We start from the raw sequence: 14382 nt of genomic DNA, 5'->3' as shown, positions 1-14382 counted from the left end.
ATGACTGCAATGCACTCCAGTGGCCTTAATACGCTTCTATGCGCATCCTAGGGGATACATAGCGTCCCTCACATATAATACTTGTCACTGCCACACATATCCCATAGAAAATATTGATTCTGAAACTAAACTAAAGGTTTTCTGACAAGTTTGTTGGGGTGTACTCATTTATACTGAGGACTAATATAACTAAACATAAAATCTTCCATACAACATCAGTAATTTACATGACTATTGTTTAGTCGAACAATAACAAAACATTGGCATTTACTGTACAGTAGTATAAAATGAAGAACTGATGAAGGGCAAAGTGGATGAGGGAGGGCGATGGTGGGCACAAGGAAAATAAGAACCAGCAGCTGATACTGATATAATGCGCTATGTTATGTAATTGGCCAAAGTAAAGTCTGGTGCCTGACAAATGGCGCTGCCGCTGAGCATATGTTGTCCACGAGTCCCAGGTCTTGGAAAATTTAGGACACATAAGCTGCACATTGGTCACTCATAAAGTTTTCTGCACGGGCTAAAAATTCTGAGAATGTGAAGGTTTTTTTTTCAAGCATGGGCTATCATTTGCTTTGTTGCTGAAAAGAGAAAAGTGAGAAGTTTGTATTGAGACCAAGTAGATGATTTCTGATGCCGTAAAGTTTCTTAGAGATCTAGTAAGAGGAGTATGGAATATAGAATGGGCTAAATTGACTAAAAGCAACATACACGTGGACAGGCCGACCACCCATGCAGCATGTCACCTTTGGAGGTGCACCCCAGAAACAATTGCATGAGGAGATGAAAACCTCTTAATTGTAATGCACCTGTTTGTATTATTTTTATGCTGTGATATCACTGCATTATTTGTATGCTGTGACATTATTGTGTGTACTATCCCTATACTGTGACATTACTGCTAGTTTAAAGGGAATCTGTCACCAGGTTTTTGCTACCTCATCTGAGAACAGCATAATGTAGGGAAAGTGACCCTGATTCCAACGATGTGTCATTTAGTTTACTAGGTGCAGCAGTTGTGACACAATCACAGTTTGTGGATATGGCTGGCAGCAGAGCTCAGAAAGCTAACCACAGCACACCACAGCTTTTTGAGTCCATTGTCTATTGACAGTGACCTGCTTTTCAGAGGAGGGGTGAGATCACTGTGGTTCCAGCGGATTTTAAAGGTTTTCCAGGATATGTTTATTTTTATAAAGTCAGGGAAAGCTTAGAAAATAACATAGGAAGCATTACTCCTCCATTTAATGCCATGCTCCTACAGAGTCTATTCACTCGCCTGCAACTGATCACATGCTGTTAAACCACGTGACTGCTGCAGCCAATCACTGAACTCAGAGGTGATGCCAGTAATTGGTGGCAGGGGTCATGTGAGTAGTCGGGATATGCTCAGGTATAGGGAAGTAAACAGAGACCGCTGTTAACCCTTTAAAAAGGAAGTTGTCTTATGAGGACTACCCCTCTCTATAAGCTAAAACAGAAAGCTGATTTTTACAGCCACGCTTTGTAGGGGAAATGTTTGGTCAACCACAGCTCTTACACCCCACATAACCACACTGGTTTCTAAAAGTTTTCATTAGAACAAAAAAAGTTCAATACAGAATTTGGATATAAATTTATGACTTTTGGATAGTATTTCCCTATTGTTTAATGTCCAATGAAATTCTTGGATCTGTAAAAAAAAATGTTATACGAAGCTGGAAGAATCCACTGTGTTCGTGTTCAATATAATCTCGACGAAAAAGAACTTCGTTATGGGATTCAACATCATCTTGTTTGTCTTTGGGCTAACAAAGTATTTGTTTATTTCAGGAAATGTTGTGGTGCATTGTCTTCCTGTTAATTCAAGCTGAAATATTCACTTCCCAATTTGGTGAGTATTTTTTAGGACAGGAGAACCTACACGTCAGTGGTATATTTCACAAATAAAATCTATCAATTAGGGTATGTGGAGACGAAAGCATTTTTTGTCTGTGTGCCGAGTTTGGAAAACGTACAGCCCATCAACCCAACTTATGTGCCAGCTCACATGGACTATTTCGCAGCATGGACTAGGCTGGACCAATTTTCAGACTGGAGCACAGCATGTAAAAAGCAGGCAGGTCCTGTATCAGGCACTCGAAGCCAGTCACGTTCACTATTTGTGGATGCGACTGGTCCAGGTTTGGACTGTCCCACAGGAGAGCAGGAGAATCCTCCGGTGGGCCACCACCCTCTTATATGAGCAGTATGTGGCACAATATTCATGAATCACTAGGTACAGACAGCAGCATCTTATCCATATAATAGTCTACCCAGTACATTGATATATACATTTGTCATTGAGGATAATGTCACACTTGCATTTAGCTGAAAAGTGGGGTCCTGGAGTTGGTTACTGGTGGGCCCTTGGCACCCTAGTCCGACACCGACTGGCCCGATAAATTAGGTGGATCAATTGAATGTACCCTTATTGGAAGGAATACCTGACTTTCTCCCTTTCCTAACTCTGTAAGAACAAATGCGTTTTCATAGTGGTTAAGGAGCACCTGTCACCAGTCTGGGGCTAGGTTTTTTATTTAATAAAATAATGGGTAGCCCCAGACCGGTGATTTTACAAAATATAAGTTAGTATCAAAAGTTTCATTAATGCCCCCAAAATGGCCCGACTCTGGTACAGACCTCTGGGTTGTGGGATATCAGCATACAGGTGTCGCAATGACAGAGCGAGATCTTCCTCTTTGCAGTAGCCCAGAGCCGCCACATCCTGTACGAAGCTTATATCAAATGTTAACCACTGCAATGACATTCAGTAACAACGTAGTGAAATACCCGACAACAATGGACTACTGCAAAGAGAGGGATCCCGCTCTGTCACTGTGGAGGGATGTGGGGTCCAGCTGAGCATGGTGAGATCCCACAACTCGGAAGTGCAGGTCCAGCTTTCATAGAGCATTGGGGGCTATCAGGGACCTTCAGAGCACTCACGAGCACTTTTGACATTCATTTACATTTAATAAAATCACCAGCCTGCGGCTGCCCACTTTTTTTTTTTATTAAAACAATAAAAGGGCAGCCTCAGATTTGTTTATCTGTACCCTTAAAGGTTACTAAGACCTAAATAATTTAGCTTTTTTGTTCCAGTCTTTATTTTCAGCTTTGAGTTATTGATCTGCTCGTACTCCGGGGTTCCAGGGTTCCAGGTTTGGGATGCTATTTGGAATATGTGGACCCCGTAAAGTCAATAGTCAAAGACTCTTGGAATACCTCACTGTTCTCCCCTCCCTAGTCTTGTAAAACATGAAACGCACACGCAATAGGGGATAACGGAGATGATTATTATATTCTTATTATATTCAGGGCCGGATTTGGTGTTCTTGTTACCCTATGCACCTTAAGTGGTCACGCTCTCTACTGTGAATTCAGTGATGGGGTGAGGTTATACAGAGCTAATGAATACTGAGGACTACATGCAGGTTTACTAGTCCTCTAGTGATAATCTCCTGCTGATAAAACTGTGATTTTATAAAAGCTATAGCAAGCAGACATGTAAGCGGCACATTGGTGGAATCAAGTTCTCTGCGCCTACATCATGCTTCTCTCACATTAGGTGTCAATAACTTGGCGACAAATTGCCTTTAAAGTGGACCTCCTACTCCCACCTCTGACTCGGACCATTTTAGAAACTTATATTAGAACCCATTTTCAGAAATAGGTGTTTAAAGTAAATGCAAGCTAACAATGAATGAAATAAATTTAAAAAAGACGTAAAATGCTCTTTTTCATGGATACAAACGTAACAACGATGCCAATAAATTACATTTCTTTACAGCCTCCCCAACTAAAGTATGTATAAAGATTAAAGCAAACACCTGTAAGGAATGTATCCAGTCGGGTCCGCACTGCTCCTGGTGCAAGAAGGTGGTAAGTTTAAAGGGTGGCACATTTATCAAAATTATATCCAAAAGCAAAGAACAAATCTCTCCAACTAACATTCAATATGCTGTTATTTTCCAGTTCCTGTGGTTCTTGGCTTGGCTCCTTTTAGAATAGTTCTGTAGTTCTGGACAGCCATTTCCTTATAACCAGTATAAAAGTATTCGGACACCTCCACATTACGTCTGCAGGAGCTTTTATGATATCACATTCTAGATCCCACTGATCATCCGTCGGAACCAACACATGCTCAGTAGAGTAGGGACTAGCCCATCCCTTACAACGGAGGCCAATGATGGCGCTTCTTTCATGGTGGGGCTATGGCGGTGGCGGAGACTGCAGCCTTTGCCCCCACGTCTCACTTGAGTATCCCTAGCATGCATTGGAGGCAGGGGAAAAAGACAAAAAAAAACTATAGCATAGTGAGTGCATGATGGGGAATTCATAATTAAAGTATATTAGAAAAGGGAATAGATTATTACAATTAATATAAATGTTGATTAAAATAAATGTTGATTTCAGAGCCATTTAATAATATTGTAAAGACACTGTGATTCACTTCTTGAGCATGGTAATATGCGCACTGCTTAGATCTAACGTTATTCTAGTGCTTGTGTTTTACATAACTCCATATTGGTAATGATACCTGATTTCTTTAATGTCTGATTTTTAGAACTTCACCAAACCAGGGGAACCCGATTCGGTACGATGTGACACCAGTAAGAAACTTCTCAGTCTCGGCTGTGAGGGAGACATCATTGAACCTAGAAGTGAAATTTTGTTTACAAGGGAGCCACCCCTCGATGACAACGTACAGCTGACTCCTAAAGAAATTGACTTGCAATTGCGACCAGGTAAAACAACTACTAAAAACTGGAACAAAATGGAAATTACTTTGCTTAAATTATTAAAGGGAATGCATTATCAAAAAAATGACTTAAGGTTATAGGGAAACTGACAGCTGATACATGCTATCATAGAATCATAGAATGTGAGAGTTGGAACGGACCTCCAGGGTCATCGTGTACAACCCCCTGCTCAATGCAGGATTCACTAAACCATCTCAGACATATGTCTGTCCAGCCTCTGTTAGAAGACTTCCATTGAAGGAGAACTCACCATAGAATCATAGAATGGTAGAGTTGGAAGGGCCCTCCAGGGTCATCGTGTCCAACCCCCGGCTCAATGCAGGATTCACTAAACCATCTCAGACAGATGTCTGTCCAGCCTCTGTTAGAAGACTTCCATTGAAGGAGAACTCACCATAGAATCATAGAATGTTAGAGTTGAAAGGGCCCTCCAGGGTCATCGCGTCCAGCCTCTGCTCAATGCAGGACTCACTAAACCATCTCAGACAGATGTCTGTCCAGCCTCAGTTTGAAGACTTCCACTGAAGGAGAACTCACCATCTCTCATGGCAGCCTGTTCCACTCATTGATCACCCGCACTGGACGATTCTGCAGTTCCAGTGACCTTTAAATGAAATGTTCTTTTACGTTTATTCTTCTTTAAAAAAATAATGTTTTTCTAATACATAACATCAGTGGTTAGTGATCGTTTGTTTGATAGCTTTCTGGTAACTAAATATAATTTCTGAGCCCCTACGTCCCCTAACTATCTTGTTGGTCATTATATTCTGTCTATAGGACCATTGTATACTTTGTTTATGTAAGTTAATATTGTTTTCTAACATCATCAGATGAGACCGGAGAGTTTATTGTCAAATTTCGAAGAGCGGAAGGCTATCCTGTCGACCTCTACTACCTCATGGACCTTTCTTACTCAATGTTTGATGATCTGCAGAATGTGAAGAGGCTGGGAACCCAGTTACTTGCAGCCTTGAATAGCATTACCAAGTCTGCCCAGATAGGTAAGAAATATTTGTGTGCTGTGTTTTCATTAAAATTACAATATAGGAGCATGAATTGAGCAAAGAATAATACTAGCGGACATGAAAATGTATGTATCAATTAGTGTCATTAACGACTCCCTTTAAAGCTCCTATATAAATTGTTGCACAGGAAAATCTACTCCTATATGTAGTAATATAATAATGCGCTTCTATTTTTTCCAGTTAATTTTAGGAAAGCTGGGTGACAGTTCCGGTGAAGTTATTTTGACTGTCACCCAGCTTGCCTTCAAGCAAAAGTGGCAAGAAATAATCAAATAACTTTTTTAATAGAAGACGAGAGTTTAAAAGGAATCTGCCACCAGGTTTTTGTTATTTAATTTGAGAGCAGCATAATGTAGGGACCGAGACCCTGATTCCAGCGATGGGTCTTCTTACTAGGCTACTTGTAGTAGTTTCAATAAAGTCACTGTTTTCTCAGGAGAAGACTATCACTAGAGGACTATTTGTCTCATGCCAAGAGGTCATCCTGCTCTGTGTAATCCCGCCCCCAGCCTACGTTTACACTGTGAATAGGCAGAAAGCCACCAATCAGTGGTGTGGGCGGGGTTATGCAGGGCTCATCATTCAGAGAACTGCTAGTTCTGCAGCAGGTAGAATAGTGATCCCGCTCTGCATGATCTGTCGGGTCTGAAGGGTGGTTATGTCACTGAGAAAAGGATCAGAATGGCGCTGGATCCCGGAGAAGGCGGCGTTAGGCGAGTAGACTGACACACGCACCTGGCATTACATGCACATATACCCAGATTGAATGAGAAAAAAAACCTCACGGGAGTGCTTCTTTAAAAGACGAAGTGTCCTACGTTATCCAGATGGAGAAAAGGAGGGGTTAAATGTTTACTTCATTTTTAATTTAGATATTTTTTAGCCAAAAAATAGTGCACTTAGCCTTTCACCTTTTAATGATGACCAAATCTGAAAACGCTGGCATTTATTAAGATTATGAATTTTTAATCATTTGTATTACTTATTTACTTTATGAAAGCAGATATGTGTTTCTGCTTTGCTGTATTATGAGTTTTAGGCACTTCTGAACTTTGTTTTGTTTAAAATTGCATCCAACCTATATACAGTTGTGCTCAAAAGTTTACAAACCCTGCAGAATTTTTGCTTTCTTGGCCTTTTTTCAGGGAATATAAATGATAACGCCAAAACTTTTTCTCCACTCACGGTTATTGGTTGGGTGAAGGCATTTATTGTCAAACTACTGTGTTTTCTCTTTTTAAATCATATGTATGTAAACGTTTGAGCACAACTCTATACAGGAAATCCAAATCTTATTGTCTCTTTTTGCATGTAAATTAATACCGAGTCATCCGATGCATAGGGCCTGATCATTCTTGACAACTCCTGTAATGTTTTAAAATGATGTGAATTATCCACCTTGCAATCTTACTGTACACCTGGAGGCTAGCGCATGCGCACCGCTGGCCATGATACAGCTGGATCCTGGTTGTCCCTGTTTGGGGGTAATCCCACCCTGCAGCTTGGACCCCTTAGACCTATATGCACTGAACATAGCCTATACTGTAATGAATGTAATGAAGGGTCTTCACCCGAAACTTTAGGCTATGTTCACACGATCCTTTTTTTCCTGCGAATTTTTCAGGTCCTGATTTTGAGAACCCGCAGTGCAAATCCGCGGTGGTTTTCCACTGCGATTTTTTGTCCTGTTTCTACTGCGGATTCCACTGCGGGTTTCCAACTGCAGTTTCCTATTGGGGCAGGTGGAAACCCGCAGCAGAATCCGCAGAAAGAAGTGACATGCTACTTCTTTTTTTCCGCAGAAAATCAGCGCGGATTTTCGAGCGGAAAAAAGGATCGTGGGCATAGCGGATTTTGTTTTCCATAGGGTTACATTGTACTGTACTCTGCATGGAAAACGTCTGCGGATCCGCAGCTGAAAATCCGCTGCAGATCCGCAGCAAAAAAAAAAAAAAGGATCGTGTGAACAAGCCCTTAGGGTAATACCACAGTGTAAGCAGTGGATATGAAATATTGATAATAAATCCTATTTGAAGCATGTCCACGTGCCTTTAAGTGTGCAGCTGCTTCCTCTGTCTTCATTGAATGAATGTCTGACACTCATAGAGCCATTTAAATCAATGACAATGTGCTTAAATTATTTTGCCATATTTCCAGTAACAGTAATTTCTACTCAGTGCCAATTAGCTTCAGCCCTTATATTCAGGAAATCAGTGGTGGTTTTCGATCAGACGTCTGATAACCTTCTATTTCATTCATTATGACTTGATTTTCACTTACAAGGATCTGTCATTTCTCCTGATATGTCCGTTTTAATAAGCAATTGTATTTCTCATTATGTCACAATTTCAAAGTATCTTTTCTCAGAACTCTACATTGCGTTGTTCTTTGTTATTCCTCTTCCAAGTTTATGAATTAAGTGACAATTGGGGGTTACCAGATACAGGGGAGGCGGTGACTGGACACTCTGTACTGTCCAATCGGAGCTGACACAATTCACGTGTGTAGGGACAAAGGAAATACTACCCCCAGTGGTCAATATATTATCAAACTTTTTTTAGGAGGAAATAACAAAGAATGACACAATTCAAAGTGCTAGATAAGTATGCCCCAGAATTATTTAAGTAGAATACAAGTAGTGTCGACAGCAGATTAATCTCTGTACTTTCCAGCCCTTCAACAGTGAATTTTTTTTTTCAGGAATAAAGATAGCACAGCTTACAACTGGTATTTATCATAGCTTAGGATCTTGGCCTCTTGTATGTCAGCTTGCAAATTGAAAGTTAAACTGTGCTCCAGCTACACACACTGTGAGCAGGAAGTTCCTGATTTCCCTTTTTTTAAACAATGTATTATTGGCAATATAACACTATTGCTGGAGACAGAAACCCATGCACTATTAAACAGTAGTTGTTACAATATATACAGTGGGTACGGAAAGTATTCAGACCCCTTTACCTTTTTTAATCTTTGTTTCATTGCAGCCATTTGGTAAATTCAAAAAAGTTAATTTTTTTTTTCTCATTAATGTACACTCTGCACCCCATCTTGACTGAAAAAAAACAGGAATGTAGTAATTTTTGCAAACTTATTAAAAAGGAAAAAGATGGCTCCCGCTGCCTAACAGCAGGAGCCGGCTGTCAATCATCAGTCACGCACCATCAACAGAGCAGAGTGGAAGAAGAAAAGCTGCTCTGTTGACCTGAAGCACGTGAACCGCTCGCAGAAGCAGTCAGTGACAGCTCTTAGCAACTACCTGCCTGTTAGTTTATAGGCTTTTAGGCCCATAATAAAAAAAAAAATCATTCTAGTCAACACCTTTAATTTATTAAGTGGAGGTTGTCCGGTAGAAAAGGGAAATACTTTTTCATAAATTATATCAATAATCGGCCTATTCAATAATATTATTTTTATTATACGGTTTATACGTTTTTTCTAGTGAGCCCTGACTTACTAAATGCTAGTGTGTATTCTTACGGTCACTGCAGTTGAACCTTTGCTGTAAAGACATCTCGTAGTGGTTATCACCTCCTAAGATGCCTCTCCATACAGAATTGCATGGTATTAACTGTCAGTAAAGGCTCCAATTAGTCGGCACGTAGAAGATCTGGAACTTCACCGGCAGCTATCACCAGGGCCATACTGTTGTGTATATGTATACAATATTGCAGTTTATACTCCTCTGAGTCTCTATAAAAAGGAATCTTGGTAATCAACTTTTCAGAGGATATTTATTTGTGTCCATCTTTTAAACGATTCAGGTTTTGGCTCCTTTGTGGACAAGACCGTGCTTCCATTTGTAAGCACACATCCAGAGCAACTGAAGCACCCTTGTACAAATAAAAGTGCACCTTGTCAGCCACCATTCTCTTTCAAGCATATCCTCAACCTCACGGGAGATGGAGACAAATTTAGAGATCAAGTTGGGATGCAGTTGATATCTGGAAACTTGGATTCCCCCGAAGGTGGACTGGATGCAATGATGCAAGTGGCAGTTTGTGGGGTGAGATGGATATTTACTCATTGATACATAATTAAGTGGAATTAATCATGCCGCCGAATCTCCTGACCAATAGAATCCTAGAATGTTAGAGTTGGGAGGGACCTCCAGGGTCATCGTGTCCAACCCCCTGCTCAATGCAGGATTCACTAAACCATCTCAGATGTCTGTCCAGCCTCTGTTTGAAGACTTCCATTGAAGGAGAACTCACTGCCTCTTGTGGCAGCTTGTTCCACTCATTGATCACCATCACTGTCAAAAAGCTTCTCTAATATCTAATCTGTTTCTTCTCCCTTTCAGTTTCATTCCATCGCTTCTCATGTTTCCATGCGCAAATGAGAATAAGGATGATTCCTCTACAATGTGACAGCCCTTCAGATATTTATAGACAGCTATTAAATCTCCTCTTAGTCTTCATTTTTGCAAGCTCAGCATTCCCAGATCCTTTGACCTTTCCTTGTAGCACATAGTTTGCAGCCTGCTCTCCATCCTGGTAGCTCTTCTTTGAGCTTGCTCCAGTTTTTCGATGTCTTTTTTTAAATGTGGTGCCCAGACCTGGACACAGTATTCCAGATGAGGTCTGACCAAGGAGGAGTAGAGGAGGATAATCTCTTCACATGATCTAGGCTCTATGCTTCTCTTAATATATCCCAGAACTGTGTATAGGCACACAGCATATGAGGTAGTTTACCCCGGGTCAGGAGACTTGCGGATGGACGGGTATTTCGATATGAGCAAAGACGATGTTTCATGTATTTGTGAAACCTGCCTTTCTTACCTTCCCCAGGTCCAGTGTTGCCTCTCCGCCATACTCTGCTCCTTCTTGTTGATCAGCTGCAGTGGTTATGTCACATCTACAGTGCAGTAGCCAGGTATTAAACGTAATGATTGACTGGAGCGCTGTCGACGTGAAGTCCCCACTGCAGCTGATCAAAAATGACCAGAGCAATAGTGGAGAGGCAGTGTTGGACCTGGGGAGTTTAAGTAAATATCAGTTTGCTATTTTTTATGTCGCTGAGCCAATGGGCTAAAAATATCTGAAATGGGAGAACCCCTTTCGCCATCAGACATAGGCTGGTGATATACAGCAGACTGCACAGCCGGAATAGACGGTATACAGGAAATGGCAGATCTAGTGGAGGCAGAGGACATCTACAAGGGATACAATATTCCCCTAAACTCTGCAGGTTGTTGTTAGATTGATCCCTTATTTAAAATAATAATAGCAAATAATTGCAAATGTTTGACATTGCACAGGACAAGATTGGATGGAGGAATGTCACAAGGCTCTTGGTATATGCTACAGATGATGGCTTTCATATTGCTGGAGATGGGAAACTTGCAGCCATTCTGACCCCCAATAATGGATTATGTCATTTGGAAGACAACATGTACAAGAAATCTAATGAGTTTGTAAGTGGATTTACCATAATCTCTGATTTGTATCATTTACATTATGAATTGTCTTTTATAAATAGATTATTTGAAAGAAAACTGCTCAAGATTGTTGATAATGAATTCTTAAAGGGAATCGGTCATAAGGTTTTTTCCACCTAATCTGAGAGCAGCATAATGTAGAGACAGAGACCCTGACACCAGGGATGTAAATCTTACTAGGTTGCTTGCTGTAGTTTTGTCACGCACAGTGTGGGACAGACTAAGTGCAACACAAAGGGATAGGGGAAGGGGAAACAAACACTAGGGAAGGAGGGAGTGGAGACCCCCTAGACAGATCTAATTTCACCCTGTCTGTCCTATTGTCACTATATAGGTTCCGCACCTATCGCTGAGCAGGATACCTAACCTCTGCCTGACCCTGGCGATAAGCCCTTGACAGGATGGGCGCTAGTCGATCTCCACTACCACTAAAGACAGCTAGGGTACACAAAACAAGGGAACATTTAGCTTGAGAAGACTCAGAGAGAAACACAGATGTCCTCTAGCAACACCAAGGAGGAAGATAGCCAACTGCAATAGCTCCAAGCCGCAACAGGGAAGTGCAAATAGAAAATATCACTTGCACTTTCCAGCAGCAAGCAGGAAGAATATCAACACCCAGGTCCAGGTGTGGCCATTAGCACAGGGGGAGGTGGCCATTTGTCTGCAAAGCCAACTACTGAGAACTTCTGCAGACAGATGCAGTGCAACAGTCTGCAGCATCTGACACATCCGTGACAAGTTTTGATAAAATAATTTTTTTCTCAGAAGACGATTGTCACTAGGGGAATAGTGAACCTGTTGCCATGTAATCCTCCATATTCATGAGCTCTTTAAAACTCTGCCACCAGCACTAATTGCCTGTTTTCTGCCTATGCACAGTGTACAGAAAAAGCAGCCAATCAGTAGTGTGGGTGGAGTTTTATAGAGCTCAGCATTCAGAGAACTGCTAGAAATGCAACAGAGATAACAACTTTATAAAAAATGCAGATCAGTAAGTGACATGTGAGGGAGAGCCAGGGCCGTAGTCATGGCCGAGGACACCGGGGCATTTGTGCTCTGGCCTCCCATCACATGAAAATAGTGTCCATTACTTTGCATACCTGTGGCTCCACTTTCTACGCCATCAGGGCCTTATCTGCTCTGCTGTAGGCTCCCTAAAGACAGCTCCACACAAATAGAGACACAGTCCATTTCAACTTTCAAATGAACAACTTTACTGTTTTCTTTACGCAGCACATCCATATTCTTCACAGCATTCGTAACAGGTTTCACATTGCACATTTATTCCTCTTTCCCTGCACTTCTCTCTCTGTCACAGAGCACGTACCCGGGTTAGACCATCTCACATGGTTCCTCAGCGTCCTCCCTGTTCAGCTCTGCTACAGTTAGACCTTCCTTAGTCTGTTTCGCCCCAGACATGAGAGTATCAGACTCCGAAGTGAGTTACCACTTGGCGAGCGACCTGCCCATCTGTACTGTCTCTTGCGGTGACACAGCGTCCTCCTGGTCCAAACTCACTGCATCTGAGAGTTCCCTCAGCCATATCACCCCAGATCTGAGGGTATCAGCCCATGCGATAAGTTGCCACACTATGGAGCCACCTGAGTCCCCGTTCTGTCACTGCTTCTGTCTTAAGCTTCCTGTCCTGCTGATGTTCTGGCCTACTGCTGTACAGGCCTGGTGCTGGGGATGGCTGGGCTTCTCTCTTAATTAACGTTGCATGGTCACTGCTATCGTCCCGGGCACTTAAACCCGTGCAGGCGGTTTGGGCACCCTGGAGCGACTAACTATAACCAGGAAGTCCTCCTGTCTTATCCACAGTGACCACTTCTATATTAATTATTTACAGTGCTATATGTGAAACTATAATGTACCCCATCTTGTGGCTAAACTTGAGTACTACACTTTCCGTATGACAAACAATGAACTTCTTCTAATACAAAGCAGCAGTAATAAATACGTACATTATGAAACATACACAATAGCAGTAGTCAAAGGTAAAACATTACATTATTCATAAACATACACTATAACATATGGTACTGACGAGAAAGAAATGCAAGAACATAATACACCCCCTTACAGACACATAACTGAAATCAAGGTCTTTGTCTTTACATCATGGTTGCCTCAGATGGGGTAGCAAAAACCTGGAGACAGGTTCTCTTTAAATAGCAGAGCCACCTTTGCTATGATGGTGAGCACATAATTTCACTTTAATGATGAATGATTGATGAGATAAATGTAATTTCAAGAACTTTGAAGTTGATATTCACTTCTGGATGTCTAGTTTGGGAGGGTGGTTCAATCACCAGTGAATGAAGAGCATTGTATCCCCTTCATTCTATCTCTGCTTGCTGTCATCTGCTGCCTACCATCCTGCAACAATTCCTTTAAGGTGCCTGCTGAATGTTTGCTAAATTCATTTGTTGTATTGTATTAAATACTTACTGCTGCACATCCATGCTGGGGTCACAGGAGATATTATCTTGTGCAAGGAGGTGTTAGAGCATATGGTTGTAGCCAGGCTCAGTGCCTTTGATCATGTAATATTCCCCGGGGTGTTGGTCAATTGCTAATTTATCACCAATCAGGTCCCACAATCCCTCTCACCTGATCCTTTACCTAGTCCTATAAATTTAGTAGCATCTTAAATCTGCTCTCACCTCTGCTAAACAGGCCTACTTCACAACCCTCTTTTTTTTTTCTATCCTACAACCCCAAACAGTTATTCAAAACCTTTAACTCCCTCCTCTGCCCCCCACTGCCCCCTCCAACCTCCCTCCTCTCTGCTGAGGACTTTGCCACACACTTTAAAAATAAGATTGACCAAACAAGGCAAATCTTCATTGTTCAACCACCACAACCCCTTCGTATGCCAGACCAATGCCCAAACCCCATAACCTCCCTATCCAACATCACTGAAGGGGGGGTTAACTGTCTCCTCTCTAAATCACACCTCACCACCTGTGCGCTCGACCCCATCCCACCTCCTCCCCAACCTCACCACCACTCTCATCCCATCCCTAACCCAACTCTTCAACCTATCACTAACTTCTGGCACCTTTCCTTCTGCTTTCAAACATGCCACAATCACGCCTACCCTTAAATAAACAACCCTTGATCCAAC

The 14382-nt window shown here is 41.8% G+C and overlaps 1 protein-coding gene across 2 annotated transcripts in view; it reads left to right on the top strand.

Annotated features, from left to right (window-relative positions):
* ITGB2 (integrin subunit beta 2) overlaps nucleotides 1-14382 on the top strand; it is a 179742-nt gene that overhangs the window by 92360 nt on the left and 73000 nt on the right. For both annotated transcript variants that reach the window (XM_077272157.1, XM_077272156.1), the window contains exons 2-7: nucleotides 1816-1876; nucleotides 3815-3906; nucleotides 4592-4772; nucleotides 5618-5788; nucleotides 9574-9815; nucleotides 11070-11225. In XM_077272157.1, coding sequence (XP_077128272.1) covers nucleotides 1819-1876; nucleotides 3815-3906; nucleotides 4592-4772; nucleotides 5618-5788; nucleotides 9574-9815; nucleotides 11070-11225 — 900 coding nt within the window. In that variant the 5' untranslated portion in view covers nucleotides 1816-1818. The remainder of the gene's footprint in view (nucleotides 1-1815; nucleotides 1877-3814; nucleotides 3907-4591; nucleotides 4773-5617; nucleotides 5789-9573; nucleotides 9816-11069; nucleotides 11226-14382) is intronic.

Source organism: Ranitomeya variabilis, chromosome 7, assembly GCF_051348905.1.
Source record: "Ranitomeya variabilis isolate aRanVar5 chromosome 7, aRanVar5.hap1, whole genome shotgun sequence".
Lineage (NCBI taxonomy): Eukaryota > Metazoa > Chordata > Amphibia > Anura > Dendrobatidae > Ranitomeya > Ranitomeya variabilis.
Note: the sequence above shows the minus strand (reverse complement) of the source record. Positions and strands in the feature narration are given on the sequence as shown.